The following is a 14465-nucleotide window of genomic DNA, read 5'->3' on the forward strand; positions in this document are numbered from 1 at the left end:
ACAACCAGCACAGACTGTATGCCACGCTTCACTCTGAATGCTCTGCGTAGTCACTCCTGATGAGGATCCTATGAGGAAGGTGTTTCTGACACTTTCTGGGAGTGTGAACTAAGCAAATCATTTAACCTTTCTGTGCCTCAGTTTCCTCATTTGTAAGATGGAGGTGACAATAATACCCATTCAGGGTGACTGTGGTGAGTTATTAATGTAATGCACTTGGAACCGTGCCTGGCATGAAAAGAGACTGGAAAGAACGGATGCTTGAGTCTGCCACAAAGTCACTAATTTGCTTCCTTGAGGGAACTATAGCAACCCTTCATTCTAAGGTGGAGGAAGCTGCCTCAGAAGTGATGTGTCTGAGATCACTGGGCAGGGGCTCAGAAGCCCCGAGTCTGGGTCCCTGTGTGTCCCTGGCCCCACCACCACTTCCTTCTGCTGCCAGGGACTTAACTCCCGAGTGAATAAAAGAAAGGCAAAACCAAGAACGGGCAAAGACCCCACAGCTTCTCAGAAGCCAGAACTAGCTTTGTATATTTAAGTCAATAAACGAGGAGAGTTTTCATTTCGTTGTAGGGGGAGCATCAGAGCTACCGGGGTCAGACCGGGTACCAGTGGCGCGAGCCAGGCCCCCTTAACCTCTCCTCTCTCGGCAGGCAGAAGCGACCAAGGACGGGAGATGTGTGCGAGGGACTGGGGGAAAGGGGTGTTGCAAGGGCTGTGTCACTGGGACTTCCCCAAGCTCCCAGGAGCCGGGCAGTCCTGGGTTGGGATCCCAGCTTGGCCCTCACTAAGTGCGCGTCCTTCAGCAAGTTACGTATCTCCTCCTAACCTCGGTTTTCCCACCCGCAAAATGGGCAGGACACTCCCTGCGCCCCCGGGTGCTGTGCGCTGCAGCGCTAACTCGGGCCTCGCCTAGGGCACTGCGCAAGGGCTCTGCGCCCGCGGACACGTCCGGGGAAGGGGGGAGGGGATCGGCCGCAGCCGCCCGGCTCTCAGCAGCCGGCGTCAGCGCCGAGGGGCGGGGCGCGCTTGGGGAGACGGCTGGAGCTGCGCCGGTGGCGGCTCGGCGCAAGCTCGCCGGCCCGGCCTCCGCCGCCCGCTGACTCGCATCCCCGCTTCCCTCCCGCCGCGTCCCCGCTCGAAGATGGCAACAGACGGGCTGCACGAGAACGAGACGCTGGCGTCGCTCAAGAGCGAGGCCGAGAGCCTCAAGGGCAAACTGGAGGAGGAGCGGGCCAAGCTGCACGACGTGGAGCGTGAGTGCGGGCCGGGGCGGGGCCGGGGTCTGCGCGCCGGGAGGCGGGCGGGGGAAAGGAGACCGGCTCCGGCTCCCGGGGGGGGATAGGGGGAGAGGATGGAGGGGGGCGGCCCGGGCCCGGAGCCAGGCCCGCGCCATCGCCCTGGATGAGGGCCCCGGTGCCCGGGCGCCAAATGAGACGCGGGTAGCGGCCCGAGCCCCCGGACGCGCGGGTGGGGGACCCGAGACGGACGCTCGCGGGCTCCCGGCACCTCGCAGAGCCCCTGCCGGCTAGTGGAAGCCAGCCCGCCTCTGGGCGGGGGCGGCCCCTGGCCGCTGTCCTCCTGACGTTGGATCGTGGGACCAGTTACGGTCATCACCTGCCTGCCTGGGAGACGCAAGCTGATCTCATTCTTGCCCTTCCCCAGCGGAGCGGGGTGGGCGGGGCGGGGGTTGGTTGTCAGCAAGGGCAAGCGCAGCGAGCTCTTGTGGACGCGGCCTAGGGTAAACTCCAGGGTTTTTTGGTAAGCGTTTTACTTTCTCCATCACTGTTGTCTTTTCTCAGTTTTGCTTTTGCAAGGACCCAGACTCTGATATAAAAGCTCACTTTTCCAGTCCGAGAGTGGAGAGCCAGATGGGGGAAGGGAAGCAGAGGAGCTTACCAAATCCAAACATTTAGTTCCTTTAAGGCTGTTTAAGAAGCTTTTGGATGGATGAGGTGTGGTTAGCATAAAACAGCAGTAGCAATCTTAAATAAACTTACATTATTGACCACGACCATAATTCAGAACCGGTCTGTGACTTTTGTGAGGGAACAGTTAAATAGCCAGGTTACATGACTCTTAGTGGGATCAGCTTCCCCTTACTCTGTGGGATGCTTTGTGCTCAGTAGTGCTTGGGCTCAGGCCAGGCTTGGGGAAGCGGCTTCATCTGCTTCCTTTTCAGCCCTGAGGGTGGCAGCTCCCCTTTGCTGAACAGGGCCTCCTCATGCGTGGTGTTCTCAGGCACACCTATACATTGTGATCCTGCTCTTTTGGCACCACCCCTCTACATTCACTTTGGAAAAGAAAGACGGGGTTTATGCTAGGTCCTTTAGCACCTGATTCCTTTCTTTGGAAAAAAAAAAAATCACTTGATAGAAGCAGGTGACCTGAATTTCAAATGTGCTGTGCTTTTGTAGGAGGCAGGCTAAGCCCCTATATCATTTAGAAATGTATTCAGCTACAATTAGCTATAAACCCCAAATAAAGTAATTAAGCAAATTGGGAGTTATTTTTCTTAACAAGGACAAGGGTAGGCGATTGTCAGCTTTGGTTCAGCTGCCCGGTGTGCTCTCAGGAACCCATGCTTCTTTTGTCTCCACTACCTCAGAGCACTGGCATTTGCCCCACGATTATAACTGCCACAGCGCCCAGCATCACCTCCGTATCCAGGGCAGGAAGAAGAGGGAATGTGGCACCAGCTTCTGTTTCTCCTTCTCTTCAGGAAGGCAAAAGTTTTTTCAGAAACCTCCTTTCTCCCCAACAGATTTCTGTTTGCACTTCATTGGCCAGAACTAGGTCACATGGCTACAGCAAGGGAGGCTGAGAAAGGGAGAAGTGAGCTGAGTACGCTGCCATCCCCAAACAAAGTTGGGTTCTGTTATCAGAGAAGTAGGGAACGGATAATGGGTCTGCCCCATTTCCCTTTGCAAATTCCTACACTCTGCAGATAATAGTGACGATGCTGCAAGCATGGTGTTAGTGCCTCGGAGGTAGGTCGTCTGATTTCTCCATTTTACAGACGAGGAAACTGAGGCACAGAGAGGTGAAAGGACTTGCCGAAAGATCCCAGCTAGTAAGTAGTGGACCCAGGATTCCAGCCCAGCGAGTCAGAGCTCCAGCCCATCCTCACTTCAGCTTTTTTGCCAAACGTCTTAGTGCTCAGTGCAGAGGGCATTCTCCAGAAACGCTCTGGAGAGTAAAGGCTGCCCACTGGGATATTTTTCAGGCTTTTCTGTGAATCTGGTAAATTGCCTAAGGCAGAGGGATGGTCAAGATGCAGCTTTTCAACAGGGAACCTCTGTCCTGCAGAGAATGCAGTGCTGTCAGAGGTCAGGGCCAAATTTTGGACCCACAGTGGAAGGATTTATCCCCACCCTCATATGTTAGAATTTTTAAGTAGAAAAGACCAGAAGCCATGTGGTCAGGGTTCCCTTTATTCCCTCTGTATCTTCCGGACCACTTCTCTTCCACTCTCATGTAAAGCCCTTGTTCCTTTGAGGCTCCGAGCATTCAACTGATCTCCCTCTCCATGCTGCTGTCTCCTGACCCCCCAGCCAGGATCCCTCCGTTTTTGAGGACTATGGCACATGGCTCAAGCCTTCCTTTTGACCCTAAGCCCTGTCCTATCCCTGGTGTCTTCAGGATCCACAAGGGTGAACAGGAGAGTCACTCCGTCACAGCCCCCCGGGGTCTTGTAAGCACGCAGCACTGCTTCTCCTCTTGTGACCGCAGTCTCTCCCACAGAGATCTCCATGATCCCTGGGCTCTTCTCTCTTCCAGTCTCTCAGCCTCTTCCTGAGCATGCGCGTTTTTGCATTTTGGTGATGTTAAATCATAGGTTGCCCTGTGGCCCCTACCCTGGTCGGGGAAAGGTCTTTAGGCCGTAGCCAAGGTGACCAAGTCATCCTGGTGCACCTGGGACTCTTGGTTTTAAAATGGAAAGCCTTGCATACTGGGAAGCCTTCAGTCCTGGGCAAACCAGGACAGTTGTTCAGCCTTCTGTTAGCTCTGACTTGCCCAAATTCTTGCTGTAAAAAACTCAACACAACAAAACTACAGAGCATAAACTTGGAGGAAAGAGACCTTAACTGAACTTCAGACTCTCAGTTCTTCAGCTCCCATCCCTTTGACCCTCAAACCAGCATCCATTTTGTTGGACCCTCATTCCCCAGTCAGACCCTGGGCCAACTTTAACTACAGGAAATGGCCTTTATGGGTGGCCTAAGGGGAAGCCAGCCTACATCAAACTCCACAGCCCCAGGCCTCGGGCCCCTGCCCTGCCTTTCCCCTCACTCCTCCAGCATTTCCTGCTTCTCTCCACATGTTTTCCGTCATCACCTTCTGCTTACCTTCTCCCATGGGTAGGTGCTCGCTTGTTGGATTCTCAGGCATTTTAGAACCGTGAGGTGGCAGCTTGTGTTAGTTTCCTATCGCTCTTGTACAAATCTCCATAAACATAGTGTCTTAAAACAACATAAATTTATTCTCTTACAGTTCTGGAGATGAGAGATCTAAAATGGGTCGGAAGGGTTGCATTCCTTCTGAGGCTTTGTGGGAGAGTCCATTCCTTGCTGTTCCCACCTTCTAGAGGTTGCCTGCATGCCTTGGCTTGTGACCCCACCCCACTCCAACCTCGTTTCTGTCATCACATCTCTTTCTTTGACTTTGATCCCCCCTGCCTCCCTCTTATAAGGACCCTTGTAATTACTTACATTGGGCCCACCTGTATAATTCAGACTACTCTTCCCATCTCTAGATCCCTAACTTCATCACATCTTCAAAGCACCTTTTGTCACATAAGGTAACATATTCACAGGTTCTGAGAATTAGGATGTGGACATCTTTGGGGGGGCCTATCACACAGCTCTTGAAACTAGAGGGGTCACCTGCTTCAGCCTCAGTTTTCGGGCACAAGAAGTTTTCTTCCCCTCCCAACAACCCTCTCCCCTTTCCTTGGGGCTGAAGTAGCAGCAGAGATCCAGGGAAGGGTTAAGGGATTTCCCAGAGGTTATGCAGCTACTCTAAGGGCAAATGGGGAGTACAGCTCTCCTTCTCACCATGCTAGACGGTCTCTCAGAAGGCTGAGAGTCACATTAAAATGGAAAAAAAACAGAAACGAAAAACTAAATCTGTGTGCGTGTGTGTGAAGAGGTGTCAGTATTGAGTAAGAAAAAAAAAGCACCCAACAGTGTGTATGATATAGTCTCATTAGCTTGAACAAGAGCTGCTTGTATATGCATTAAATTTGTGGCAGGAGACACAGGAAGCTTGTTATCTCTAGAGAGGGGAGTGGGGGGATGTAGAGGTACGTTTTACTTTATACACGTGTGCATTTATTGCTTTTATAATAAAAAATGAATACTGAAATGGGAGTCAAGATCCAGAGAAAAGGAGAGAGTTCAGTTTTAAAGAGTTCTTAACTTGAAATTAAAGGGACAAATGATCTGGAAGACAGGCTGAAACCAGACAGCAGGAGGGAGGCCGTGTTCATTTTGGCCGACATACGTGGCAGCCTTGTGGGCCTGTTTGGGGATGACTTCATTCCGGTTCCCAGCTCCTTTGGGGAAGATTCTGTTATTATCTAGGAGCAGAGCAGCTCAAAAAAGATTTGTGTAATGTCTTTAGGTTAAAAATCAGACGAAATATGGGAAACCACAGGATTTATCATCTGATGCTATTCCCTTTTCTTTGTGTTCTAAGTGTAACTTTGTGAACTTGTGGCTAGAGCCTTGGGCTATTCTGACTTTACAGTGTAAGGAGAAATTTAGGAAAACCGTATTTCTGGATTAGTCTGAAGCAAATATGTTGATCCACTTTTTCCACGTTCTAAGGAAATATGCTGCGTGTACTGAGGCTTACAAAAGTGAGTTTCCCAGCAGAGTAATCTGCTTCCGGCTGCTCTTCCATGTGTGGCCTGTGGAGTCAGAAGGAGCAGAAAGCAAACTTGCCTTTCATTTCCCCGCCCCTTCCTCTTGCTAGAAAACTGTCATAATACGCTAACGCCACTGTAGCAGATTCAGAAATACAGGAGAACAAGTCATCCATAACCCCACCACCCAGAGGTAGCCACTTTTAATATTTTGATGTTTTCATGTTTGTGTGTGTATTTATGAGCTTACTTGGGACTTTATAGCTTACGTTTTCATGTCTGTGTATGTATTTATAAGCATACTTGGGATTGTAGTAGGTATAGTTTGAGTTTAGTTTTTTTTTTTTGTATGAGTCTAGTTTTAATTTAACCCAATGGATTGAATAGCTCCTCATGTCATTTTACAGTTCTTTTTAATGTCAGTATTTAAAAATTATGATTTGGAACCATATAGTATTCCATCATAAAGGCTATACCATAACTTAACCCTTCCAACTTGTAATTCAGGAATTCAGGCTTTTTTGTCTGTGGCTAATTTATGGTTTTGGGGCAATTCAAAAATCTCTGACAGAGTGAAATAAGTCAGATAGAGAAAAACAAATACCGTATGCTAACACATATATATGGAATCTAAAAAAAAAAAAGTGGTCATGAAGAGCCTAGGGGAAGATGGGAATAAAGATGCAGACCTACTAGAGAATGGACTTGAGGATATGGGGAGGGGGAAGGGTAAGCTGCGACAAAGTGAGAGAGTGGCATGGACATATAAACACTACCAAACGTAAAATAGATAGCTAGTGGGAAGCAGCCGCATAGCACAGGGAGTGGGAAGCAGCCGCATAGCACAGGGAGATCAGCTCGGTGCTTTGTGACCACCTACAGGGGTGGGATAGGGAAGGTGGGAGGGAGGGAGACACAAGAGGGAAGAGATATGGGAACATATGTATATGTATAACTGATTCACTTTGTTATAAAGCAGAAAGTAACACACCATTATAAAGCAATTATACTCTAATAAAGATGTTAAAAAAAATCTCTAACACAAGTGAGGTAATGTGCTTATAAATATTTTCCTTCCATCCAGGTGTGTGAGGGTTTTGTATACATCCCACCCCATTCTACCTTGGGGTAGAATCAGACAGAATGAGTTTTCAAAAATTAGCTTTGGATAAGTTTTCTTCCTTGATTCCTTTGATCTTCTACCAAATTGTGGCCATCACAAGACTGTATGTTGGTGCAAAATTTAGTAAGTTATTCAAGATCATTTTTTTAATATTTATTTATTTTTGGCTGTGTTGGGTCTTCGCTTCTGTGTGAGGGCTTTCTCCAGTTGCGGCAAGTGGGGGCCACTCTTCATCGCGATGCACAGGCCTCTCACTATCGCGGCCACTCTTGTTGCGGAGCACAGGCTCCAGACGCGCAGGATCAGTAGTTGCGGCTCACGGGCCTAGTTGCTCCGCGGCATGTGGGATCTTCCCAGACCAGGGATGGAACCTGTGTCCCCTGCATTGGCAGGCAGATTCCCAACCACTGCGCCACCAGGCAAGCCCCCAAGATCATTTTTAAAATAGTTCTGTTTTCGTATTTAAGACCTCTCATATGTCTTTGAACTTGTGTTCTGTATTTACAATCAATTTCACAGTGTTCATTTTAAGGGAAATTTTAGAGCGTGTTCATGCTGGGGTTATTTTTTCACGGCCTTATGGAACAACAGGAATGACGCTGTTGCATAATTGCACTTTATGAAGTTACATGGCTTGAGTTCTTGTGTATTGACCTCCACGTTCTACATTTTACTTTAGGTTCCTGTGTGCAGTGATTATAAAATAAATAGCAAAACTATTCCCTGAAAGTTGAGAGGAAGCCACATCTTTTTCTTTTTTTTTTTTTTTTTTTACATCTTTATTGGAGTATAATTGCTTTACAATGGTGTGTTAGTTTCTGCTTTATAACAAAGTGAATCAGTTATACATATACATATGTTCCCATATCTCTTCCCTCTTGCGTCTCCCTCCCTCTCACCCTCCCTATCCCACCCCTGTAGGTGGTCACAAAGCACCTAGCTGATCTCCCTGTGCTGTGCAGCTGCTTCCCACTAGCTATCTATTTTACGTTTGGTAGTGTTTATATGTCCATGCCACTCTCTCACTTTGTCGCAGCTTACCCTTCCCCCTCCCCATATCCTCAAGTCCATTCTCTACTAGGTCTGTGTCTTTATTCCTGTCTTACCCCTAGGTTCTTCATGACATTTTTTTTTCTTAGATTCCATATATATGTGTTAGCATATGGTATTTGTCTTTCTCTTTCTGACTTACTTCACTCTGTATAACAGACTCTAGGTCCATCCACCTCACTACAAATAACTCAATTTGGTTTCTTTTAATGGCTGAATAATACTCTATTGTATATATGTGCCACATCTTCTTTATCCACTCATCTCCAAAATTTACAAGCAGCTCATGCAGCTTAATAACAAAAAAACAAACAACCCAATCCAAAAATGGGCAGAAGACCTAAACAGACATTTTTCCAAAGAAGATATACAGATTGCCAACAAACACATGAAAGAGTGCTCAACATCACCCATCATTAGAGAAATGCAAATCAAAACTACAATGAGATATCATCTCACACCAGTCAGAATGGCCATCATCAAAAAATCTAGAAACAATAAATGCTGGAGAGGGTGTGGAGAAAAGGGAACCCTCTTGCACTGTTGATGAGAATGTAAATTGATACAGCCACTGTGGAGAACAGTATGGAGGTTCCTTAAAAAAGTACAAATAGAACTACCATATGACCCAGCAATCCCACTACTGGGCGTATACCCTGGGAAGCCACATCTTGATGAAAAGTTCATCTTTGTCTGAAGCCAGTATTACAGGTCATTTCCAAGGCCCCACAGATAAACTCTTCACACCCTCGTTTTACAGAGGAGGGCACAGGCTCAGAGGACACATTTGTTTACCTCTAATTTATAAGTGTGCCCTCCTCTCAGGCCTCATTTTCCTTTCTGAGGAGTGACAGGGCTGGCGCCCTACGTCGGCCTGCACGCTTGCTGTTTGGACCTTGGGAGCCCCGGGGCTCGAGGTGTGCAGAGCAGAAGCGCCTCTGAACCCAGCACCTCGCTCGACTGTTCACCAGCCTGACTTTGCTCTGTCTAGTTTCTAGATTGGGCTTCTAGTAAGATTTTATCTATGAGAGAAAGTAGAAGCAGGCAGGGGGAGGGAGCCTTGTGCAACTCAAATAGAAGCTTGAAAACAACTGCTCCACATGACTGCCCGACCCCAGGCCCCGGGCAGGGAGGGTTCAGCCCTGCACACAGGACACCCCGCACAGGGTGCCGGGGGATGATGCTGGGCACTGCTTGTCGAGTTGCTAAGGTTTCTTTTGGCTCTAACTTGGCACCCCTCTCCCTGCCAGGTGGTGGCTGAGCCAGGTGAGGGCGGGTTTCTTGACTCTTGGTCTAAATGACCCATTGCTCTGGCTACATCAGGAAGTGGGAGGGATCCAAGGTTGGGGTGTCTTCTGGACCAGGAAGCCTTTGTCACTGCCTCACCTAGTCCTTGATTTTCTAAAGAATCACAGCCACCTGCCCAGAGTTTACCCCATGATGGGAGGTGTTTATCTGTCCTTAGAGGCCCAAGTCTGTGTGTGCATAAGGTCCTTAGCCTCCCTGAGCCTGTTTTCTTTTTGGTAGAAATGGAGATAAAGCCTGTGACCTCAGACCACGTGTAAAGCTCTCAGCCCAGCACCTGTCACGCGGGAGACACACAATAAATGATGGATAATGGCAATGGGCATTGAAAGCCTTCAAAAATGTGCTTTCTGTTTAACTCAGCAATGCCCCAAATTGGAATTTCTAAGGAGGTAATGCAATGCAAGGGTGTCACAGTGGCCCTGGAGCAAAGTAAGTGTCCACTGGTTGGGGATTTTTAGTTAATGGTATATTCATAAGTGGAATGTTCTGCCGTCATTAAAAATGACAGGTAATTACGTTTGACATTTCATGGCCCTTCCATTTCAGAATCTCTCTTTCCTCCAGGTCATGTTGTTTCCAGTGTTTTGGTCCTCAGAGCCCTAGTCCCCACCTGTACATTTTTGATTCCTGGCCAGCCAAGTATCATTAAGCACTTTAATTTGCTTTCCCTATTAAACCACAGCACACCCCATGGATTAGGTCATGTCTTCCATTTTACTGAATAACGAACAAAAGTAAATGGTAAGAAACTAATTTCCTGCCTCCCCCTTCCCTACCCCAACTCCTATGCATCCTTCAAAACCAGGTTCCTGTGACGTCTCCTCCAATGGCTGCACCTGCAGCATAGTCAGCCATGTTGCCCTCGGCTCCCCAACACCTCTGTTAGCTACCTTCTCACTACACTGCAGTGGTTACCTGTGTGCTGGCCTGTCCGTGCCCTGCAGACTGTGAGCCCAGTAAGAGCAGGAACTGTCTTCTTCTTTTCTGTACCCAAGCATTTGGCGCATAGGAGGGAAACATCATTCAAGCAGTAGACAGTTACTAGCCTATACTTCCAGCTCTATCCCTCTTCTTGAGTTCCAGCCATGGCTTTCAGTTTCCAGCAACTACCCTACCTGCACATCATTCATAAGAAAGAGCGCTTACCATCTTAATTCCCAACCAGCTCCTTTATTTCTTCTTTTTTAAATTTTATTGGAGTATAGTTGATGTACAATGTTGTGTTAGTTTCAGGTGTACAGCAAAATGATTCAGTTATACATATACATATATTCATTCTTTTTCAGATTCTTTTCTCATATAGGTTATCACAGAATGTTGAGTAGAGTTCCCTGTGCTATACAGTAGGTCCTTGTTGGTTATCTGTCTTATATATAGTAGTGTGTGTATGTTATCCCAAGCTCCTGATTTATCCCTCCCCACCACGTTTCCCCTTTGGTAACCATAAGTTTGTTTTCAATATCTGTAAGTCTGTTTCTGTTTTGTAAATAGGTTCGTTTGTATCATTTTTAAAAATTAGCCTCCACATATGAGTGATAGCATATGATATTTGCCTTTTTCTGACTTACTGCACTTAGTATGATAATCTCTAGGTCCATCCATGTTGCTGCAAATGGCACTATTTCATTCTTTTTTATGGCTGAGTAGTATTCTATTGTATATATGTACCACACCTTTATCCATTCCTCTGTCAGTGGACATTTAGGTTCTTTCCATGTCTTGGCTATTGTAAATAGTGCTGCAGTGCACGTATGGGGGCTGGGTGCACGTATCTTTTTGAATTATGGCTTTCTCCCCAACCAGCTCCTTTCTGAATTGTCCGTTGGGGTTTGAGGCATCATTGTGTTCTCAACCACAGACTCTGGAATCCTCCCCTTATCTGCCCCATTTCCCCGCCCCACCCTCCCATCCAAGAAGCTGCCTTTCTGAACCTTCTCAGAGCTGCCCCACCTCCACCTTTAGTGGGTATAACTCACCTGGGGAGTATGTGGAAATGCAGCATCCTGGCTCCATCCCGTGGATTCGGACTCCTTGGATCAGGAAACGAGTGAGGCTCCCACTGCCAGTGCTAGCAAGTTTGCGCTGATAAATTTAGGAGTTGGTTGGTAGGTGAAGCAGAGATGATGGGTTAGGGGTAGAGAGAGGTACAGAAAAAGAAGGGAAAGGGGCTGAAAAGTTAGGTTAGCCCACCAAAACCTGCTGCCTAGGATTGCTGCAGTTGACTGAAATTTAGTAATCACTGAGCATTCCCTTTATCCTTTCAATAAATATTTACTGGGTACCCACTGTGTGCCAAGCTGGAGAGTAATAGCTAACATTCATTGAGTGCTCCCTTTGTGCCAGGCTGGGATAGTTGTCCCAACAACCCCATGAGGGAAGCGAGGGGGCAGGAAGGTGAGCGGAGGCTCACGGTTGCACAGCTGGTGTGCGACTGCGCAGGACTGTGACCCGGAGCCCGGGCTCCTGACCGCTCTGTTGCAGTGAATGCTCCAAGGAGATCCAACAAGACAGCACTCCATCCTCCTGCCACTTACCTTCTAGTGGAATTTCTTAACAGGCTATCATTCTATTCTAGTAAGTTATTATTATAGAAACCAGCTAGCCGTGTTCATCATTTCTTTCTTTAAAAAAGAAAAAGTTAAATCCTGAAGTCATGGTTCATCAGAAGGCAAAGGAGAGAAGCCACATGTGTTCTGAACCAAGCTCCCACAAATGAGTTACAGAGCATGTTCCACTCGTTCCCAGTTTTTTTTGGTTTTTGTTTTTACTTTCCGGTGTTTAAAGTTTTTAAAAAAGTCTTTAATTCAGCAGATGTGAGATTTGGCAGGTAGAAACAGGATAGAGTAGGTTGGGAGTGAATCTATATATGGGAAGAGAAAATGCAGTGAGAAAAAATAATTAATAGTTGGGATGTGTTCAAATTCTTGCTTTGCAGGGAGGCCCTGTTTTGGTTGGTGAGTCATCTTTTTTTTTTTTTTTTTTGGTAAGAGTGACATTAAATGGCTATGATTGTCCTAATGCTGAACTGGGGGAAGCAGCACTAATATTGGTATGAAGTTTCAAAGTAAAATACTAACTAGAATATGCTGACAGCTCTGAGCTGGTATAGGCTTGTGTAAAAGGCCTATAAGAAATTAGAAACCTTCAGTCTGTTTTTAAATTGCATTCAATACGTTTTTGTAAAGAATGTTTCCATAAAAGACTAACATGCCGTTGGTGGCAATAAAGAATGCGATGTCTTCGCAGAAGCGATGGCATAATAATTGCACACTCGTGTAGCACTTTATAAAGTTTAGCAAGTACTTTTTACAGCGTGGGTTTTCACAGAGACTTTTAACCTGTTCTCTCATTTTTATTTCATCACAAAGAAATGGGGCAACTAAAAGAGACCAAGACTTCTTGGAGAAATAAATGTCTGCTTCCAGGGCTAGGGCAGGGAGGGAACATGAGCCCGCAAGAAGACGTGCTCCGAGGATGATGGGGACGTGTGGGAAGGTCTCGGGAGCCTGCCTGATAGGGCTCGCACTGAGCAAATCAGGGATGAGTTGGGCATCAAAAGAAATAGTAGTAAAGGATTATAACTTCTTGAATAAAATGAGAATCCATGAGTCCCTACTAAGGTAAACGAATGAATAAATACCTTGGGGAAGAAGGAACACTTCTCTTCATATTAGAAAGTCAACTAAACAATGCACAAGGAATGATGGAATTAGAAGTCACCATTTACCAACCATCATAATAATTGGTTCAGGCAAGAATCATGAATGGATGTTAAAAGTAGGGTATTCGGACTTCCCTGGTGGCGTAGTGGTTGAGAGTCCACCTGCCGATGCAGGGGACACAGGTTCGTGCCCCGGTTCGGGAAGATCCCACATGCCGCGGAGCGGATGGGCCCGTGAGCCATGGCCGCTGGGCCTGCGCATCTGGAGCCTGTGCTCCACAACGGGAGAGGCCACAACAGTGAGAGGCCCGCATACCGCAAAAAAAAAAAAAAAAAAAAAGGGTATTCAAGTTTGAGGAGTATTGTGATGTTTATATATTCTCAGAGTACATCCCCACAAGGTACTTTTTCATGACAGAAGGCAAAATGGTAACTGTACAGTGGAGAACCCTGGCAGCCGCCACCTTGACCAAATGATCCGAGTAAACATTGCTGGTGATGGGACTAGCGAGCTGCCTCCTGAGGGGACAGGTGTTCAGGGCAGGACCTCAGCGCTAGTCTGTGGTGTCCCTGCCAAACGTGCATTACCCAAAGCTAATCTTGAGGAAGCATCAGACAAGCCCAGGTTGGGGAACAAAATAACTAGACAGGAAGGAAAGCGACCAGTGACTGCAACACGTGATCTTAGGTTTTCTTTTGCTATAAAGATATTGTTGGGACAAAGGAGAGCATCTCAATAAGGTCTATAGATTAGACATCGTATTGTTTCAGTGTCAGTTCTCTGACTTTGATAGTCTCCTTGTTTTCAGGAAATACACACTGAAATGTTTAAAGAGAAGGAAGGGAAGAGGGGAGGGAAGAAGGAAGGAAGGATTTCCTGAGAAGGGGCACTGTTGTCACAAGGGTTAAAGCACAGAGTCGGCCCCTCAGCCCAGGCTTCAAGTGAGGGAGGTGGGCACTTCCCCAGCGAGCGCCAGCAGCTCCCTGGGAAGGCCAGAGCCAGTGCCTTGCCTCTCTCTACCCGTGGTGTTCTGTCTGTGCCAAGACACCACACCTTTCCTGGGGCTGTCCCCCGGCCTAGAATGCCCCCTTCCCTCCTCCCCACCTGCCCAGAAAAAGGCCCAGCTGAGAGATTTAGAGGAAGGAGAAGCAGAGCTGGGGTTAGGAGCCTGGCGCAGCCTCCAACCTGAAAGGGAGTGGCGCCGCACAAGGGGACAGAAGCCACGTGACCCCCACCTCAGTTTCCTCACCTCCACAATGACGGCATGGACTGGACCGTTTCTGGGGCCCTTCCTGCTACTTCGCGTGAACTTGTCTCCCTCTGACAGCCTCTCCAAAAGCCCTTCAAAAGCTCTCCCTTGACCTCAGGAAAGAGGCTGTGTTCCCAGCCCCTGAGAGATTGATTTTTGGAGTGCCTTCCTGAGGTATGTACCTTCTGCAGATCATGTGTTCAG

At 47.5% G+C, this 14465-nt stretch overlaps 1 protein-coding gene across 2 annotated transcripts in view; it reads left to right on the top strand.

Moving 5' to 3' along the window:
* Window positions 1-1018: 1018 nt before the first annotated feature.
* The window catches only part of GNB5 (G protein subunit beta 5), a 44376-nt gene continuing 30929 nt past the window's right edge, over window positions 1019-14465 (top strand). Inside the window, exon 1 of one of the 2 annotated variants that reach the window (XM_060005955.1) lies at window positions 1019-1256. In XM_060005955.1, the coding sequence (XP_059861938.1) occupies window positions 1145-1256 (112 nt within the window). In that variant the 5' untranslated portion in view covers window positions 1019-1144. Of the gene's footprint in view, window positions 1257-14357; window positions 14436-14465 lie in introns of those variants that run through there. The other variant, XM_060005956.1, reaches the window with a different exon arrangement.

This window comes from Delphinus delphis, chromosome 2, assembly GCF_949987515.2.
Source record: "Delphinus delphis chromosome 2, mDelDel1.2, whole genome shotgun sequence".
Classification (NCBI taxonomy): Eukaryota; Metazoa; Chordata; class Mammalia; order Artiodactyla; family Delphinidae; genus Delphinus; species Delphinus delphis.